Raw genomic sequence first — 15,523 nt, forward strand, 5'->3', positions numbered from 1 at the left:
ATATGATTCATGGGCACTTCTTTATGTTGTTGTATTATGCTTTTGGAACTTCTATACACATGATAAACTTGACTCTTATTTTATTTGACTGCATCTATAGATGCTCAAAAAAGCTATCTATCTATTTATCTATCTATTTATCTATCTATCTATTTTATTATTATTTTTGTTTCTATGTTTGTTTCTACATGTTGTGTAATATCAGATATGACATGCTAATGTGATTTTCATATTGTGATTGATATCTCATGTAGTACTGGATCTTAAAAAAACAAACAATTAGTCATTTTGACTTTTTCATTTGTGAAGTTTATTCAGCAGATAATACAGAGTACAAAGTGGTTTTGATCCACATGTTGATTTGCACTACAGTGTGGATTGTGGAAGGATTCTGGTTAAGATAGTAATGGATAATTGAAAAAAAGAAAACAATCAGATTCTAGGGTCTCAGTAAAACATGACAAGTGACACAAAGTAGATCTCATGTCAAAAATATATGCCAACCATGCTGACTGTCATTGATTTCTTGATCCCTGATGAAATTCCTTTATTTTGGAGGAGCAGCCGGGGCAGGAGCCGGGGCAGGAGCCGGAGCCGGGGCAGGAGCCGGGGCAGGAGCCGGAGCCGGAGCCGGAGCTGGAGCCGGAGCCGGAGCCGGAGCCGGTGCCGGAGCCTGCTGCCGCAGCCTAAAAAGGAGCTGTAGCAGCTGTTGAATGAAGGACTGACTACTTTTCTAGAAGAAAATAAGAAACATTTAGAGTCACATATACAGTAGATGATCCTCCAAGGCTTTTCCAAAAGGCAGTCAGTTGTATTAAATATTGAAATCATATAGAGAAGGAACACACCTCGTTGGAGACAGAATCGGATGTTGAGCGTACAAATCGCTGTTGCTCATCTTCCATCTGTAGAAAATCCACAATTTGTAAATTTGATATTGCTTGGATAATACATAAATGAGCATTATTAGTTACTTTGAGAGTGTCAGACTCACAGGATAAGCCAAAGTGAGGCTCAGGAGGCATCCAAGCAGGATTATCTTCAGCATGATTTCAGTTACCTCTTACCTGTTGAAAAAAAATAGATCAAGTCTGGTCAGATGAACAATATGGTCCATAATGCCAACAAAATCACCATTTCACCAACCTTACATAGAATACTGCATATACTGTATACTCAAGAAACAATGTAATTACCGTTAAGTTCTCACAAATTTCAGCAGATTCTCGAGCCAGGTAGTACTGTTGTATTGAATGTTGAGCTCTTCTTAAATACAGTTACAGGGCCTGACGTCATCTCATTACCTTACAGCATTATTGGGAAAATGATATTACTTAATATTAGGAAATCTTTCATTTGAAAGAAAGGTGTGGCTAATAATCAGACATATCAACCTCATCTAGATAGTACGCTGTTACTATTTATTTGATAGTTTATATCAGAAATAATGTACTATAGGTGATTGCATTTGTCTCAAATTTAATTTAATAGATTTCATCTATAGATTAACAGACTGTAGGAACCATTTAGTATGAAAACACAATACCATACCAGTGTTATGCAGGACCAGTCTCTTTACTCCCCACCCCTCAGTATTGCCAAATTGGAAAACGGATACCAAACATGGCATTAAGTGGTCTGATGATTACAAGTCGAGTGACTTAGTGGCTTAAGCAGACGATAGGCAACACCTAGATAACATGCATTCCTTTGTTCTACTGGGCACCTCCTATTGCCTTTAGTTGTTTTAAAAGATACTTTTACTATTAACTTGCCTACTCAAATAAGTATGTATATTAGAATAATGATTAGAGGATGTTTTCAGTTTCCATATTTGACAAAAAGCAACATTATTAATCAATGCCATCAATCACATTGCTGTCATAATGCACTGTTGCCAAGCCCAGGGATCAAGGTCAATTAAAAAGACATCAGCAAAGTGTATGTGTAATTGCTGTATTGCAAACATCAAAGCATGAATCAGAGGTGGTGTTTTGACAACTATGTTGCAATGTCTAGTGTCTGATATAAGTATCAATGTGTCAAAGACGAAAGATATGGCTATTGATTACAGGACGTACCCACCTAGTCCCCAACCAACTGTGACCTGTGATCAGGAGATTGAGGTAGTTGACAGCTATAAGTACTCGGGTACCGTTTGATAACAGACTCAACTTTGAGGTAAACACTGATGCCATCTGTAAAAAACTATATCAACGCCTGTTCTTTCTGCAAAAAATGAATTCACTTAATGTCAGCTGCACTATGATGACTCTTTTTTATCAATGTTTTATTGAATCTGTACTGACTTTCCATATTGTGGCTTGGTTTGGGAATTAGGGTTAGGGTTAGACTGCCTCTCTAGAACACATCCATCTGAATCGTCCTTGACCTAAACAAACTCTTAAAGTTCTTAGGCATGAAGGACGGATTTTGTCTGAGGCATCACTCAGGTCCCCTCTTGTCGGCAGACAGCTGGAGTGGACCGAAAGGGCACACAATCACCCACACTCTTAGCTGAAGTCAAAGCAAGCAGCAATGCTGTCTTAAATGACAATGACATAAGAGAGGCCTGCCTAATGGGCTCAAAAGGCCCATCGACCCAGGTCCTTCGAAAGGGCCTCGAGAACCAAAGGTAACTCCCATTAAGGTGTGGCAGAACTGGACATTTCCTCCTAGCCCTTTGCTGAAGACGTTTCAGAAGAGGGTGGCCAAGAGGAGATCAGTGACGCATAAACCTTTAGAGTCACATGTTAAACACATAGGAGCATAGTGTTGTCTAACTAACACTGTTCAAAAGAAATGCATATGTGCAGAAAGTTCTACGCCATGAAAGACAAGAATAAAATGCAAATTGAGACTGCAGATGGGACAAAAGAAGACTTTATTCTATTTAATTTGACTTTAGGAGTCCTGAAATATCTACCTGCAGGACAGGAGGTCAAACTACTAACCAACCTGTTGAGTCGTTTTTTTTTACTTTTTTAGAGATGGCATCAGTGTTTACCTTGAAGTTGAGTCTGTTATCGAATGGTACCCAAGTACCAGTCGACTACCTCAATCTCCTGCTCACAGGTCACAGTTGGTTTGGGACTTTGAGTAAAATTTGGGTCCTCATCTGAACAAATCATTACTTGTGATTCATCTCATTTAGGTCATGCCACATGATCCCACAGTACCTTGACTAATTGTTAATAACCAGTTTCACCAAGTGTTGCATCAAAATAGTATCTGTTCCATCATGAATGAAAAAAATAATCCAAATGACTAAATGCGTGTTTGTTGTCTTAATATCCAGCACCACATGATACATGATAATAAAACATATCAGCATGTCATATCTCATGTCATCCACATCTATATCTACAATCAAAAATAACAGCAATCAGGCTTTAATTTGCATAGCCACTACACAGAGTGACCATAGATTGTCAAGGGGTATTTTTAGAAGAGGTAGCGTAACGATGAACACCCCCGCCTCTAAATGGAACTAAATGTGCCCTTGCTTGCCTGGGAATGAATGTATTCTCCCAACCTCCATAACCCTCCCTGCCCTCCTGCTGTATCAATAAACAAAACAATTATAAAAGAGTGTGCAACTTTCTCTTTCCCTGTAAGATCATATGGGGGTGGCAGAGTGGCCTATTCTGCTTTGGAAAAAAAAAAATCATCAGCTGAAGTTTATAATTAAATATTCAAAATTGTACATCATCCAGTCTGTAAAAGTGGTTTACCAACCAAGGACTTAAGTTGACACTGTCATTTCAACAGTACATTTTTCAAAAAATGTGCAAACAATCATTTGAGGTGTGTACAAGCAACATACATTAGTATACATGAATCATGTACAGCTTCAGTGTTTCCAGGTCTTATATGCACTGTGGACAACAATTTTTAGGATTATCCCCCAAATACATCATTTCATTTCATTATATTTCACACCATTAGGACAAATACAAAATTACAACACAGCTGATTGGAAGTGCACATGGACATATCTCAGACCAAGGCAAACTTCACCACCAGACTCTCAACCTGACCATTGTTATTACCATTATTCTTTGACTCAAGGTAAGATTTTCATCAGTGGAGACTATTCATTTTCAGAAGTGGGAGGGTTATGAGGTAGGGAGAACACATTCATTCCCAGGCAAGCAAGGGCACATTTAGTTCCAGAGGCGGTGGTCTTCAACATTACACTGCCTCCTCTAAAAATATCCCTCGACAATCGATGGTCACTCTTTGTAGTGGCTATGCAAATTAAGATTTGATTGCTTTTATTTTTGATTCTGCATGAGAAATGACACACTGATATGTTTTATTATCATGTACCATATGGTGCTGGTTATTAACAATTAGTCAAGGTACTGTGGGATCATGTGGCATGATTAGATGAATCACAAGTAATGATTTATTCAGATGAGGACCTAAATTGTACTTATGTTATAAATTAAAGAATAAAAGCGTTCACCCATTTCTCACTGATAACCAGTTTTACTAATGGAGAGGAGCCAAACTTTTTTCATTAGTATGACTTCAGTCAATGGTTATCATCTCATAAGAAAGAAAGAAAGAAAGAAAGAAAGACTCCCCAATGAATAAAAACACTACACACAAGTCATCCTCTTATTCACTTATTGATTTATTGATTCAATTTCAGTTACTGAAGAAAATGTTTATACACAACATAAACATTATAAATAGTAAAGTTGCTATTATGAATACTAAGTCAGATTTCCCCAGTCAGCCAGGTTCATGTCTCATTTTCCTATTGGGAAGGGCGGAGGGGGAAAAGGAGGAGGGATAGCAAACAGCTGCAGGAATGGCACCGGAATGGAGAAGGGAAATGGTTGCATGAAATTCATCTGATTCATCTGGTTCATCTGAAAAACAGAGTGAAGAAAACATTTTGTTTTTAAGATATAATAAACTTGAGTCTAATCAAAATCAGATTGTTGGCTCTCAGTAAAACAAACTCACACAAAATAGAGTTCATGTCAAAAAATATATAGGCTACCAACTTTGCTGATTGTCATTCATTTCTTGATCCCTGTTGAAATTATTTTATTTTCCATTAGCAGGTGCTGCTGGGGCGGGAGCCGGGGCAGGAGCCGGGGCAGGAGCCGGGGCAGGAGCAGGTGCCGCTGGGGCGGGAGCAGGTGCCGCTGGGGCAGGAGCCGGGGCGGGAGCAGGAGCCGGGGCAGGAGCAGGAGCAGGGGCTGGGGCAGGAGCAGGAGCAGGGGCCGGGGCAGGAGCAGGGGCAGGAGCCGGGGTAGCAGCCTGCTGGATCAGGACAAGAAGGAGTTGTAGCATCTGTTGTTGAGTCATGAAGGAGAGACCACCCTACAAGAAAATAAGAAACATTTAGAATCACATATACAGTAGATGATACTCCCAGGTTTTTTTAGTCAAATGTATTGAATATTGAAATCATATCAGATAGAGAAGGAACACACCTCGTTGGAGACAGAATCGGATGTTGAGCGTACAAATCGCTGTTGCTCATCTTCAATCTGTAGAAAATCCACAAGTTTTAAATTTGATATTGCTTGGATAATACATAAAAGAGCATTATTAGTTACTTTGAGAGTGTCAGACTCACAGGATAAGCCAAAGTGAGGCTCAGGAGGCATCCAAGCAGGATTGTTAACTTCAGCATGATTTCAGTTACCTCTTACCTGTGAAAAAACATAAATCTTGGTCAGATGAACAATATGGTCCATAATGCCAACAAAATCACCAATTCACCAACCTTACATAGAAAAATGTATACAGTATATCCACTTAAAAAACAATGTAATTACCGTTAAGTCCTCACAAATTTCAGCAGATTCTCGAGCCAGGTAGTACTGTTGTATTGAATGTTGAGCTCTTCTTAAATACAGTTACAGGGCCTGACGTCATCTCATTACCTTACAGCATTATTGGGAAATGATATTACTTAATATTAGGAAATCTTTCATTTGAAAGAAAGGTGTGGCTAATAATCAGACATATCAACCTCATCTAGATAGTACGCTGTTACTATTTATTTGATAACTGTATATCAGAAAATCAGAAATAATGTACTGTAGCTGATTGCATTTGTCTCAAATTTAATTTAATAGATTTAATCTATAGATTAACAGACTGTAGGAACCATTTAGTATGAAAACACAATATCATACCAGTGTTATGCAGGACCAGTCTCTTTACTCCCCACCCCTCAGTATTGCCAAATTGGAAAACGGATACCAAACATGGCATTAAGTGGTCTGATGATTACGTCTGATGATTAAGTCGAGTGACTTAGTGGATAGGCAACACCTAGATAACATGCATTCCTTTGTTCTACTGGGCACCTCCTATTGCCTTTAGTTGTTTTAAAAGATACTTTTACTATTAACTTGCCTACTCAAATAAGTATGTATATTAGAATAATGATTAGAGGATGTTTTCAGTTTCCATATTTGACAAAAAGCAACATTCATCAATGCCATCAATCACATTGTTGTCATAATGCACTGTTGCCAAGCCCAGGGATCAAGGTCAATTAAAAAGACATCAGTCAAGAATGTGTGTAATAATTGTTGTATTGCAAACATCAAAGCATGAATCAGAGGTGGTGTTTTGACAACTGTGTAGGTATGTTGCAATGTCTAATGTCTGATATAAGTGTCCATGTGTGAAAGCTTGGACAACACAAAGACACTGACACAGAGCAGGTGAGTGCATGGAAAGGACATGCTGAATGAGATTATAGGGTCCATTTTAGGGTATGAACTAGCCAAACTCATGTTTTAGAGTTAAAGTCACAACAATATTCTTACAGGTTCTTGAGGAGCAATGGAAGTTCTCTGTATTGTGGCCTTACTCCTGTCAGCAGTGGCTGCTCGTGTGAGTATACGTATTAATAATAAAAGATACTGTATACTGGAGTGTGACCTAAAAATACAAATAATGGGCTCTGTTCAACATATTAAATTCGTCATTCATGATTTTGTTGTTCATTTTTTCTAGCCAGATCCATGGTGGCAATGGGAGCAAGGAAACTCTCAATTCCCCCCTTTTGGTGGACCCCAACAAGATCCAGACAGACCAGACTTTAAGGTAATAGGGACAAGACCGGAATGGACACGCAGTTACAGAGCTGCTGCTTATCTATGTATCTTAAAAATTATTCATTGTATCTTTCTTTTTAAGCCTGGTGACAATGGTGGAGCATATCCCCCAACAGGGAGCCAGCCAGCGGATGCAGATGGAGGGAACCCTGGACCATCTGGCCCTTATTGGCCAGGGTGGGAACCTCGCAGCCCAATATGGGTAGATTGTTTTTTCAAGTCCTGTCATAGTTGGTTTATTGTAATAATACATGGATTGGAAACTGACAAATCATAATAATATATATATATATTTTTGATTAGCCAGGTGAAATGCCCCCTCGGTTCCCACACAGACCCTCTAGAGGACCAGGGAATGGAGGTCCCCAGCGACCTATAGGAGGGGCTGATGGGAGCAACCGCCAGCCTGGTGGACCTCCTCAAATTCCCGATCGGGGTGATGGAAGGGTATTTTCCATGCATACAGTATTTGGTAGCCGTATTAAGATTGGAATACTCTTTTACAATATATAGACTTTTGGTAACTGACTTGCACGCAACAGACTATACCTGACAACTTAATGGAAAGTCAGTTATACAGAACTTTGTCCATGCTACACCCCAGGCTCCTGACTTTGGCTTAATGCCTGATGAACCTGGAGCCTATCCTGACCCCTGGCCGCCTCGTAGGCCAGGCGGGCGGTGGGGGCGACCAAGAGGGCCTCCAAGAGGTGGGAGGCCCAACATGAGAGACCCCAATGGAAGGGTAAGCTCTCCTCAAAGGACAAGATACTATTCCCCCAGACAAGGTTTACAGAACAAAGATGAAAATAAGATGAAACCTTAATTAATGGGATCTCTGTCTCCCTCATCAAACTCTTATATGGTCAGATCCCTCCCCCACCCTCTGGAGGAGGCGATAGAGCTCTGTTTGACGGCATCTTCTTTGGAGGGCACCCTGATGTGGTGGTAAGCTGCTGCAAAATTAAGCATTTCAGCTAATGGATGTTAATTGTTCTGAAATTGAATAAAATATCATAGACAATGTTTTTATTCTATTATTTTTCTTGTTTCAGGGCAACAGAGAGTTTATCCCTATATTCAAGGTAGGCCCACTGCAGTTTTACAATATGATATCCATGCCTAACGTTGTGTAAATGTGGGGATGGTAGGGGGGTGCAAAATCTGAACAGGGCGTGGGGTCTGGGGGACCTCCCCCAGAATAAATTTCCTGCAATTTTACATATATATTTTTATACATTTACTTTTTATACTGTGATGCTTGATTCTCAATGCTACATTCAAGAACCCAATTCATTTAGAGATGCTATAAATACAGGAGAGGTGTCTGCAAAGGCTTCATTTCTTTTTTTTGGAAAATAACAGAATCCAGAGGCTTGCACAAACTGGCAAATGAGCCAGTTACATGAAAACGTTATTAATTCATTTTGAATATCATAGTTCTCCTTTTTTTTCCTCTGTTCCTTTTGCTTTGGCAACCTACCTGTTGCTGTTGCTGTGCTGCACTGACACTGCTAACAGCAGTGCTTAATTTGTGCCGGATCCTGCCAGAACAGGATCCGGCACCTCAAGGTTTCGGACTACCTGCATTCCAGTACCTATTTGTGTGGACCCGGCACCTGGTGGCATGAAACGTTTTTTTTTTTGTCTGCCATGTAATACTCCCAATAGTTGCCTCTTCTTTCCTTTCCCCTCCCTTCCAAAAACCTAACTGTCTCATTTCCATATGAAGACAGGCAATTACCCTATTAGAAAGTAACAACAAGCGCATAGTAATCACGTCACACGAGTGAGCTGCTCTGCAGAGTGTGTTATGGTAAACTTCAGACAGCATCATGGCTAAAAGTTGAATTTGCTGTCCATATGTCCGCTGTGTGGACTATTTTGGAAAATTAGACAAGGTAAGCATGATTTGTTTAGTTTGTAAACGTGTTAGCATATTCTGTAATCTATTAGGTCTCTGCTGGGACAATCGAAATTCATATTTGCATAGATGACTGCGAAACAGAAATTTTTTGGAGTGCGGACCTGCAAGTCCCACAATTAAATATGCAGGCAATTGCGCATGTTATGTTGAGTGTCCAGAAATAATTGGTAATAACATGAGAATTGGTTGACGTGAAGGGCTGTAAGCCACATCAATGTGGGCATTTCAAAACCAGCGCGGTCCAGCTGAGTGTCGCATTTAGGTCTACTTCTAGCTGCACCACGACACGTTTTACTGCATTATTCGCTGACATTATTTCCTACATTCAAAATCGATATCCTATTAAAGTATTTGTATTGAATATTGATGCGTAACTACTCTAACCAGAATTTCTCTGGTAAATGGTTGAAGCCATTGCAGTTTCCTTTATGTATGATTAGGCTGTCTCATAGTAGCCTATGTGGGCATTTTTATGTTGTGCACAGTGCAGTTATATCTTTAGTCTACTACTTGAAGGGCAGGTTTGTAAAAATGAGCATTATGTAGCCTATGCAATAATCAAATATTGTTATTGGTCCCCAGTAGTCGGAGCTCTAAGGTCATATAGTTGGTCATTTAGTAATGTTTAGGCTGTTAGGTCTATAGTAAACTATATGGCTGTACTGAGCACCACCGTGCCTCCAATGCCCTTGTTGTCTTGATATGTTCCGGAACCTTTTCCCTCCACACCGACCCCTTGGTGTTCCGGGACCTCATCATTTACAAATTAAGCACTGGCTAACAGTAGCTATCATTAAATAATCTGTTGAAAACATCTTACTTTAGCTTTGCTAGATAGCTTGCCAAATGTTAAACACAGTTTCAGAGAGAAAGAGAGAGACCTTTGGCACACAGAATACAAAATGGAACGTTAGTCAACCTATGCCTATTCGCTCAAAAAAACAACAGCTGTTAGCTAGCTAGCTAAACGTTAGGTCACAACTTTTTGCTTTTCACCTCTGGTGGTTACACAGTTAAGGTCTTCAGAGAATCACACCTGTGCTGTTATTTTCATTTTCTTTGACCATAAATTGTGCAACATTAGCTCACGCTTCATGTTTCAAGCAATTATGCTGCTGTCACTCGACTCCCTTCACAATCGCATCGTCCCATGTCTGTAGTGCGTAGTGCAGACTATTTTTAGCGCGGGTTGGAATATACCACTTGGGTTGGAAAGGAGGTGCAGCAATCCAAATGCAACTATGCTATCTAAAAACAGACAGAGCAGATATTTTACTTAGTTTTTAATTAAATATTAGATTGAAAATATTAGATTAAATATTCGATTTTTACTAAATATTTACTTTAAAAAAGGGTGAAAAGTGGAGGGGCAAAAAGTCAATTTTGCCCCATAATTTCTAGGTGAAGGTGCATCTAACTTGCCTAATGGTGTAGGCACCACTGAACAATTACAAGAATTGCTGGCTGTCACATGGAACGAAAATCAGAAAAAGTCTGATTTCCCCTTCTTTTGATTCCTTTTCAGGCTGACAATGTGACATTTCAGGTAAGACCATGATGAAAAAATGTTTTGTATGTACTGTGTATGACATGGCAGAGCAGTGGGACAGCTAAACATTTAAATCTTTCAACAAACTGGCTTTTTTCCCTAGAATGTCAGTGGTCTACCCCTGAAAGAGGTAAACACATTACATGAATCATTTGCTTTTATAAAAGAAATATTCACTTTATGCTGTAAACTACACAAGGCTGTGAAATGATTCCACTGATCCTCCATTCAAATCATTTAAACTATGTATCTTACAGGGGGAGAATGTATTTCTGCTGCCAAGGGTAAGTAACTTATTACATGTAGTTTACACAGTATTATCATAGCTGGAGCAGCAGAAGAAAGACCTTAAAGGTATCTCCATCAGCAAAGAATACTAATAACTGACAATCCATTCATATCAGGGTAGAAGAGGACCCCCCCGTCCGGAGGTAATAAACAACTACACCATCCCTCTTTCCTTGTTGCACTTTGATTTGATTTGATTACACTCTGAAGTATTAGACATTACAGTCGTTTGATTTGTTGTATGTTTTACAGGAAGACCACGATGGACCTCAGAGACTAGCGGTATATGAGCTATTTGTCAAACATACATTTCAATCAAATATTTGTTGGCAAATTCAAAACTCTCTTTTTACTCTTTTTTGTGTTTGACAGTTTGGAATGCCATCATATGGTCTTCAGGTAATTGTCGATTTTTTTTATTTTCAGTCTCATGATTTGATAGAGAATTGCATTGTGACAGTTTTTGTTTTTCTTTATTTTTTTCGATTTCAGCCATATTTGAAGCTTATCTACAACCCCACAGCTACGGTAATTACTTTGCATGCTAGAGTTTGAGGTTTAACATGATATTTATTTTGTACATGGTATGGTTTTTTTTAGAAAATCTAACTTCATAACTGAAATATTTATCTTTTCCTTTCTTGAAGAACAAAATCTCCTTTGAGTATGGGCTTGTGATGCCTGTAAGTAAATGTCATTTTACAGAGCTAACAAATACAGTATATACTATATATTATATTTTACATATATAAAATGCCTGGCTGAATTCCGTTGTATTTTATATAATATTATTAATTAAAATATTATTTCTCACCCCCCACCCCCACTCCAATACAACTTTTGTCCAAAGCTTCCACTTGGTAAGTACAGCAATATAATCTTAGACCTTTGGTATTTATTTTTGTCTTGAACTGGGATGTTATATTATTTGGAATCATACTAGCAAGCAAATCTTTTAAACCCAAGATCTATTGTAGATTGTGTAGCTATATCAAATTTGAATGACTGTCTCATTTTCAGGTTAAGTTCAATAAGGTCCCAAAGATACAGTTAGTCATCTGACATGTATAAAAGGTGAGGACATCAACAGAATGACATGAATAAGTGTAATTACTCCATTATCGATTTTCTGCCTATTCACACATGTAAATAAATGTTTTTCTTGTTTCACAGTCTCCTCAGGAAGAAGCCAACAGCTACAAGTTTGACCCACCAACTTTATAGTCAAGATTAGATTAGTTGCTCACTGTTCTGTGCTATATTCTGAGAGATCATTCATGTGGCTCTGTATTTTCCTATGAAAGCAATATTTCTGTGTATCACAATAAAAATCTTTAAGCATTTACGTTGACAAAGTTCTTTATTAGACAACCACTTGCAAAGCCAAAGTGCAGATTCCTGAAAAATGCAAGACAAGTTCAGTTTAATGTACAAAGAATGCTTGCGTACAAATTAAATTTTGCGCTCCATATTTTGCAGGAAAATGGGCTGAAGAGGCTTTGGCCAAACACAATGAAATCAGTCTTTTGCCTAATTACCTTGTTCTTATTTCCCAGATGAAATCTAAGGCTCAAACAGGAAGGGGAAGTTGGGGTGACCCTGGAGAAACATTAACAATGGTTTTGGAAATATTTCATAATCAAATCTCTTACAGTATCATTATCATGTAATAGATATCAAGGTTTGTGCGTGTGTGTGTGTGTGTGTGTGTGTGTGTGTGTGTGGATGTAAAGGGTTTGAAAGTTGGGTGTCATGATATGAGGTCATAGCTACCTCATCAATCCCAGGGCCAGATGTGTCACCACGGTGATCAGGAGGAGGCATGGTCGGCACTTTCTGTGTCCCCAATGGCCATGTCTGCCATAGATCACAGTAATTACACACAAATCCATAAGAACACAATAATACAGCAACTAGGTCTAACTTAACAGGTGCACAATTTCCTTCTTACTCAGTGCATTGGTTAAATTCTCAAAAATAGTTGATAGTTATGGAGTGCACTCACTTTTTCCGTTTGTACTTTAGGCTGGGAAGCCTGCTGAAATGGGATGATATGAAGTACAATTGGATTACAAAAATACTGCAGCAAATTCAAAAGTATTACAAGTATTGAACGGCAAAAGTACCATCTTATCCAACATTTGCGCTATGGGATTGGGGTAACATGATTTGAGCTGTCATAGTCCACCGCCAAGCCACCCAGACAGTGTGTGGTCAGTATGACAGACGTTTCTCATTGCATCAGACTCACCGGATTCACACAGTTACGACACAAGATGTGCAGCTATGTTATTATCATTAAGTCGTGTCTCTAGACAGCATGACTTGGTCTGCATCAGCTCTTAAACTTAATTCAGAGTACCAGAGTAAACCAGTTGGGGTTCTTACTGAGTGAATGTGTGTGTGTGTGTGTGTGTGCATTGAATCCCTCTATGCTGATCTGCACAAAGCAAATTCCCATTTATGAACAATAAAAGATTCTATTCTATTCTATTCATATCTTTAAAAAGTTTAAATTGAAGATTGTATTCTGTTTGTTTTCCATGTACAGTACACCAGGCACAGATGATTGGGTATTTTCTTTCTTTTACTTCATGTCATGGAACTTTATATCTCACCTGCAGAGGGAGCTGTGGCCTCTGAGTTGTTCTCTCCAGGTTCTGCTGGGCCTGGACCACCTGACCGTTGTTGGGCTGCAGCACCACATTCCTCTGCTGGGGATAGCCGTAAGGCGGCAGGAAGTAGGGGAAGGCCTGTGGATCACAGCATGAGGAAGTTCAGTGTGAGGTGAGTATCTGAATGAGGACACTGACATTTGCATAAAGGTCGCTATGTTGCGACTTCACCATACCTGCATCCTCGGCTGTTGAGGAAATCCATATGCGGGGTACTGGTACTGTGGAACCATCTATAAGAGAGTAAAGACAAATATTTAGTATTACTCCATATATCCAGTTTCACTGACAACACAAAGTAATTATCAGTGTATTCTCAATGTGTTTTACCTGCATGGGGTTCTGGGCCTGCTGAGGGACAATAGGACTGTTGGGGTCCTGGGGAGGCCCAAGCTGCTCCTGCTGGCCATTGGGGAAAAGCATAGGGGTTAGCTGGTTGCCCTGTGTGGGGAGCAGCAGCTGGGGCCCCTGGGGGAGAAAGGGACCTGCCATTTGAGGGTTCAGGTTCACCACCTGGGGAGTGAGCAGCACCTCTGGCTGCTGCTGCTGCAGCACATACTGGGGCAGTATTGAAGAAGCCTGGAGGGGGAGAAGGGATTTGGTTCAGTTTCCAGATTGTTTTCTGACGCAACATCAAAAGCATTTAAAGCATTTGAATCTTGCGAAGGCAGAAGCATGGTCTTGGTGATAAATCCTGAAACTCGGATGAGTGGTGACTCTGTTCTGGAAGCACGCTGGTACAAAACAGAGAGTCAAAAAAGGTTGTGTGCACTACCTGTACTTGTGTTTGTCCAAGAGCTGCAAGAGTTAGTCCATTCAGTCTTAGGATCTGAACACACAAAAACATTGGATGAAATAATTTATATTCTTTATTCCTGAATAAAGAAGAATCAAACTCAGCATCCAGCCGGCATAAAAGGTATAAAAACAGCTAGAAACAGTTATATTTACCTCATTGCTGTTGCTTGCAAGAATTCCAATCTGCACCTATGCAACATACATAACAAATATTGTTTTATCTGTTGTGTTTTTTATGCTCTGAGCAATATATAGTGATAGAGAGATTCAACTCACTGGAAGAGCGAAGCTTGTCCTAAATAGGCAGACCAACATAAGGGCAGTCTGCAGCTTCATGATGTCCTATAGTATATACAAACTCAATATTAATTCATTACATTTTATCAAGCTTTTTACACAGAAAAAAAGAGTAAATCTTCCACCAAATATGAGCATTAGAAAATCGTCTTACCTTTTTCTGGTGCCTTTTTCTGTTTCTGTGTGCCTTTCCTGCTCACTGTGTCCATATCCCTTTTAAATTCTCTCCATGTGAGCTGTTATAGTCCCCCGCCAAGCCAGCCAGACAGTGTGTGGTCACTGTGACAGACATGTATCACAGCATCAGACTCAGACAGTTACAACATAGGATAGGTAACCATGTTATTAGGAGTAAGTCATGTCTCTAAACATCATGACATGGACTGCATTAAGTCTTTAACATTATGCAGAGTATCAAGTTTGTATCAAGAGTAACCCTTGAATATTGTACTCTGTTTTCCACATGTATTGCTTATAAAATAGCTTATAGTCCAGTCAAGTTCTTTTTCAAGCCAGAACACAATCATCTTTACTTTAGGGATCTGGTGTATAATACTAAACTATCAATGTGTTCTCTCAAGTACAGTTAAATTGTAGCACTATGTAATGATAGACTGAAGACCAAGAAGAAGTTTAGCATGTCAAGACAGAAAACAGCAGCCAAGAGCTTATAGTCAGACATTTTTCACAAGTTGTTCATCATGTTCAGATTGATATTGACATCTCATCCTGGTTATTTAAGGTTTGACTATGTGTTTCGATTCATGTTAAAGGATAAGGCTGGTGTTTTTTAATGCATTGCTTACCGTCAACAAATCCTATGAAAATAACAAAATCAGCAATGATTTTGTTTTGCCAACAAGTCTCATCCATGTAGCCGGTGCCCAAT

General features: G+C 39.3%; 2 protein-coding genes and 2 long non-coding RNA genes across 6 annotated transcripts; 1 reads left to right on the forward strand and 3 right to left on the reverse strand.

Moving 5' to 3' along the window:
* Positions 1-286: 286 nt before the first annotated feature.
* Positions 287-1,281, reverse strand: LOC139915635 (uncharacterized). The gene is made up of 4 exons (XR_011784821.2): positions 1,197-1,281; positions 995-1,067; positions 849-905; positions 287-733 (listed from the first exon to the last, which is right to left on the reverse strand). It is a non-coding gene; the product is annotated as an uncharacterized LOC139915635 (long non-coding RNA).
* Positions 1,282-4,621: 3,340 nt separating this feature from the next.
* On the reverse strand, positions 4,622-5,850 carry LOC144538491 (uncharacterized). Its single transcript, XR_013504293.1, has 5 exons — positions 5,805-5,850; positions 5,603-5,678; positions 5,457-5,513; positions 5,022-5,343; positions 4,622-4,883 (listed from the first exon to the last, which is right to left on the reverse strand). It is a non-coding gene; the product is annotated as an uncharacterized LOC144538491 (long non-coding RNA).
* An 802-nt stretch (positions 5,851-6,652) lies between these two features.
* On the forward strand, positions 6,653-12,209 carry LOC139911817 (uncharacterized). The gene is made up of 18 exons (XM_078282722.1): positions 6,653-6,704; positions 6,812-6,876; positions 7,000-7,089; positions 7,183-7,302; positions 7,404-7,547; positions 7,705-7,845; positions 7,962-8,048; positions 8,156-8,185; positions 10,553-10,573; positions 10,680-10,706; positions 10,834-10,860; positions 10,981-11,007; positions 11,117-11,146; positions 11,237-11,263; positions 11,357-11,392; positions 11,512-11,557; positions 11,885-11,938; positions 12,047-12,209. Exons 2-17 carry the CDS (start codon positions 6,826-6,828, stop codon positions 11,887-11,889), a joined length of 909 nt encoding a protein of 302 aa, XP_078138848.1. The 5' UTR covers positions 6,653-6,704; positions 6,812-6,825; the 3' UTR covers positions 11,890-11,938; positions 12,047-12,209.
* odam (odontogenic, ameloblast associated) lies at positions 12,206-14,925 on the reverse strand. 3 transcript variants are annotated; one of them, XM_071897038.2, is made up of 12 exons: positions 14,789-14,925; positions 14,614-14,679; positions 14,491-14,526; positions 14,315-14,368; positions 14,053-14,118; positions 13,870-13,938; positions 13,716-13,772; positions 13,483-13,617; positions 12,870-12,902; positions 12,638-12,721; positions 12,403-12,463; positions 12,206-12,262 (listed from the first exon to the last, which is right to left on the reverse strand). In XM_071897038.2, exons 2-11 carry the CDS (start codon positions 14,671-14,673, stop codon positions 12,428-12,430), a joined length of 630 nt encoding a protein of 209 aa, XP_071753139.2. In that variant the 5' UTR covers positions 14,674-14,679; positions 14,789-14,925; the 3' UTR covers positions 12,206-12,262; positions 12,403-12,427. The 3 variants fall into 3 exon arrangements, with proteins under 3 accessions (XP_071753139.2, XP_071753136.2, XP_071753135.2); XM_071897035.2 differs by having other exon boundaries at positions 12,870-12,899; positions 13,870-14,118; XM_071897034.2 differs by having other exon boundaries at positions 13,870-14,118.
* Between the last annotated feature and the right edge of the window lie 598 nt (positions 14,926-15,523).

The sequence above is a fragment of the Centroberyx gerrardi genome, chromosome 3, assembly GCF_048128805.1.
Source record: "Centroberyx gerrardi isolate f3 chromosome 3, fCenGer3.hap1.cur.20231027, whole genome shotgun sequence".
NCBI classification, from domain to species: domain Eukaryota; kingdom Metazoa; phylum Chordata; class Actinopteri; order Beryciformes; family Berycidae; genus Centroberyx; species Centroberyx gerrardi.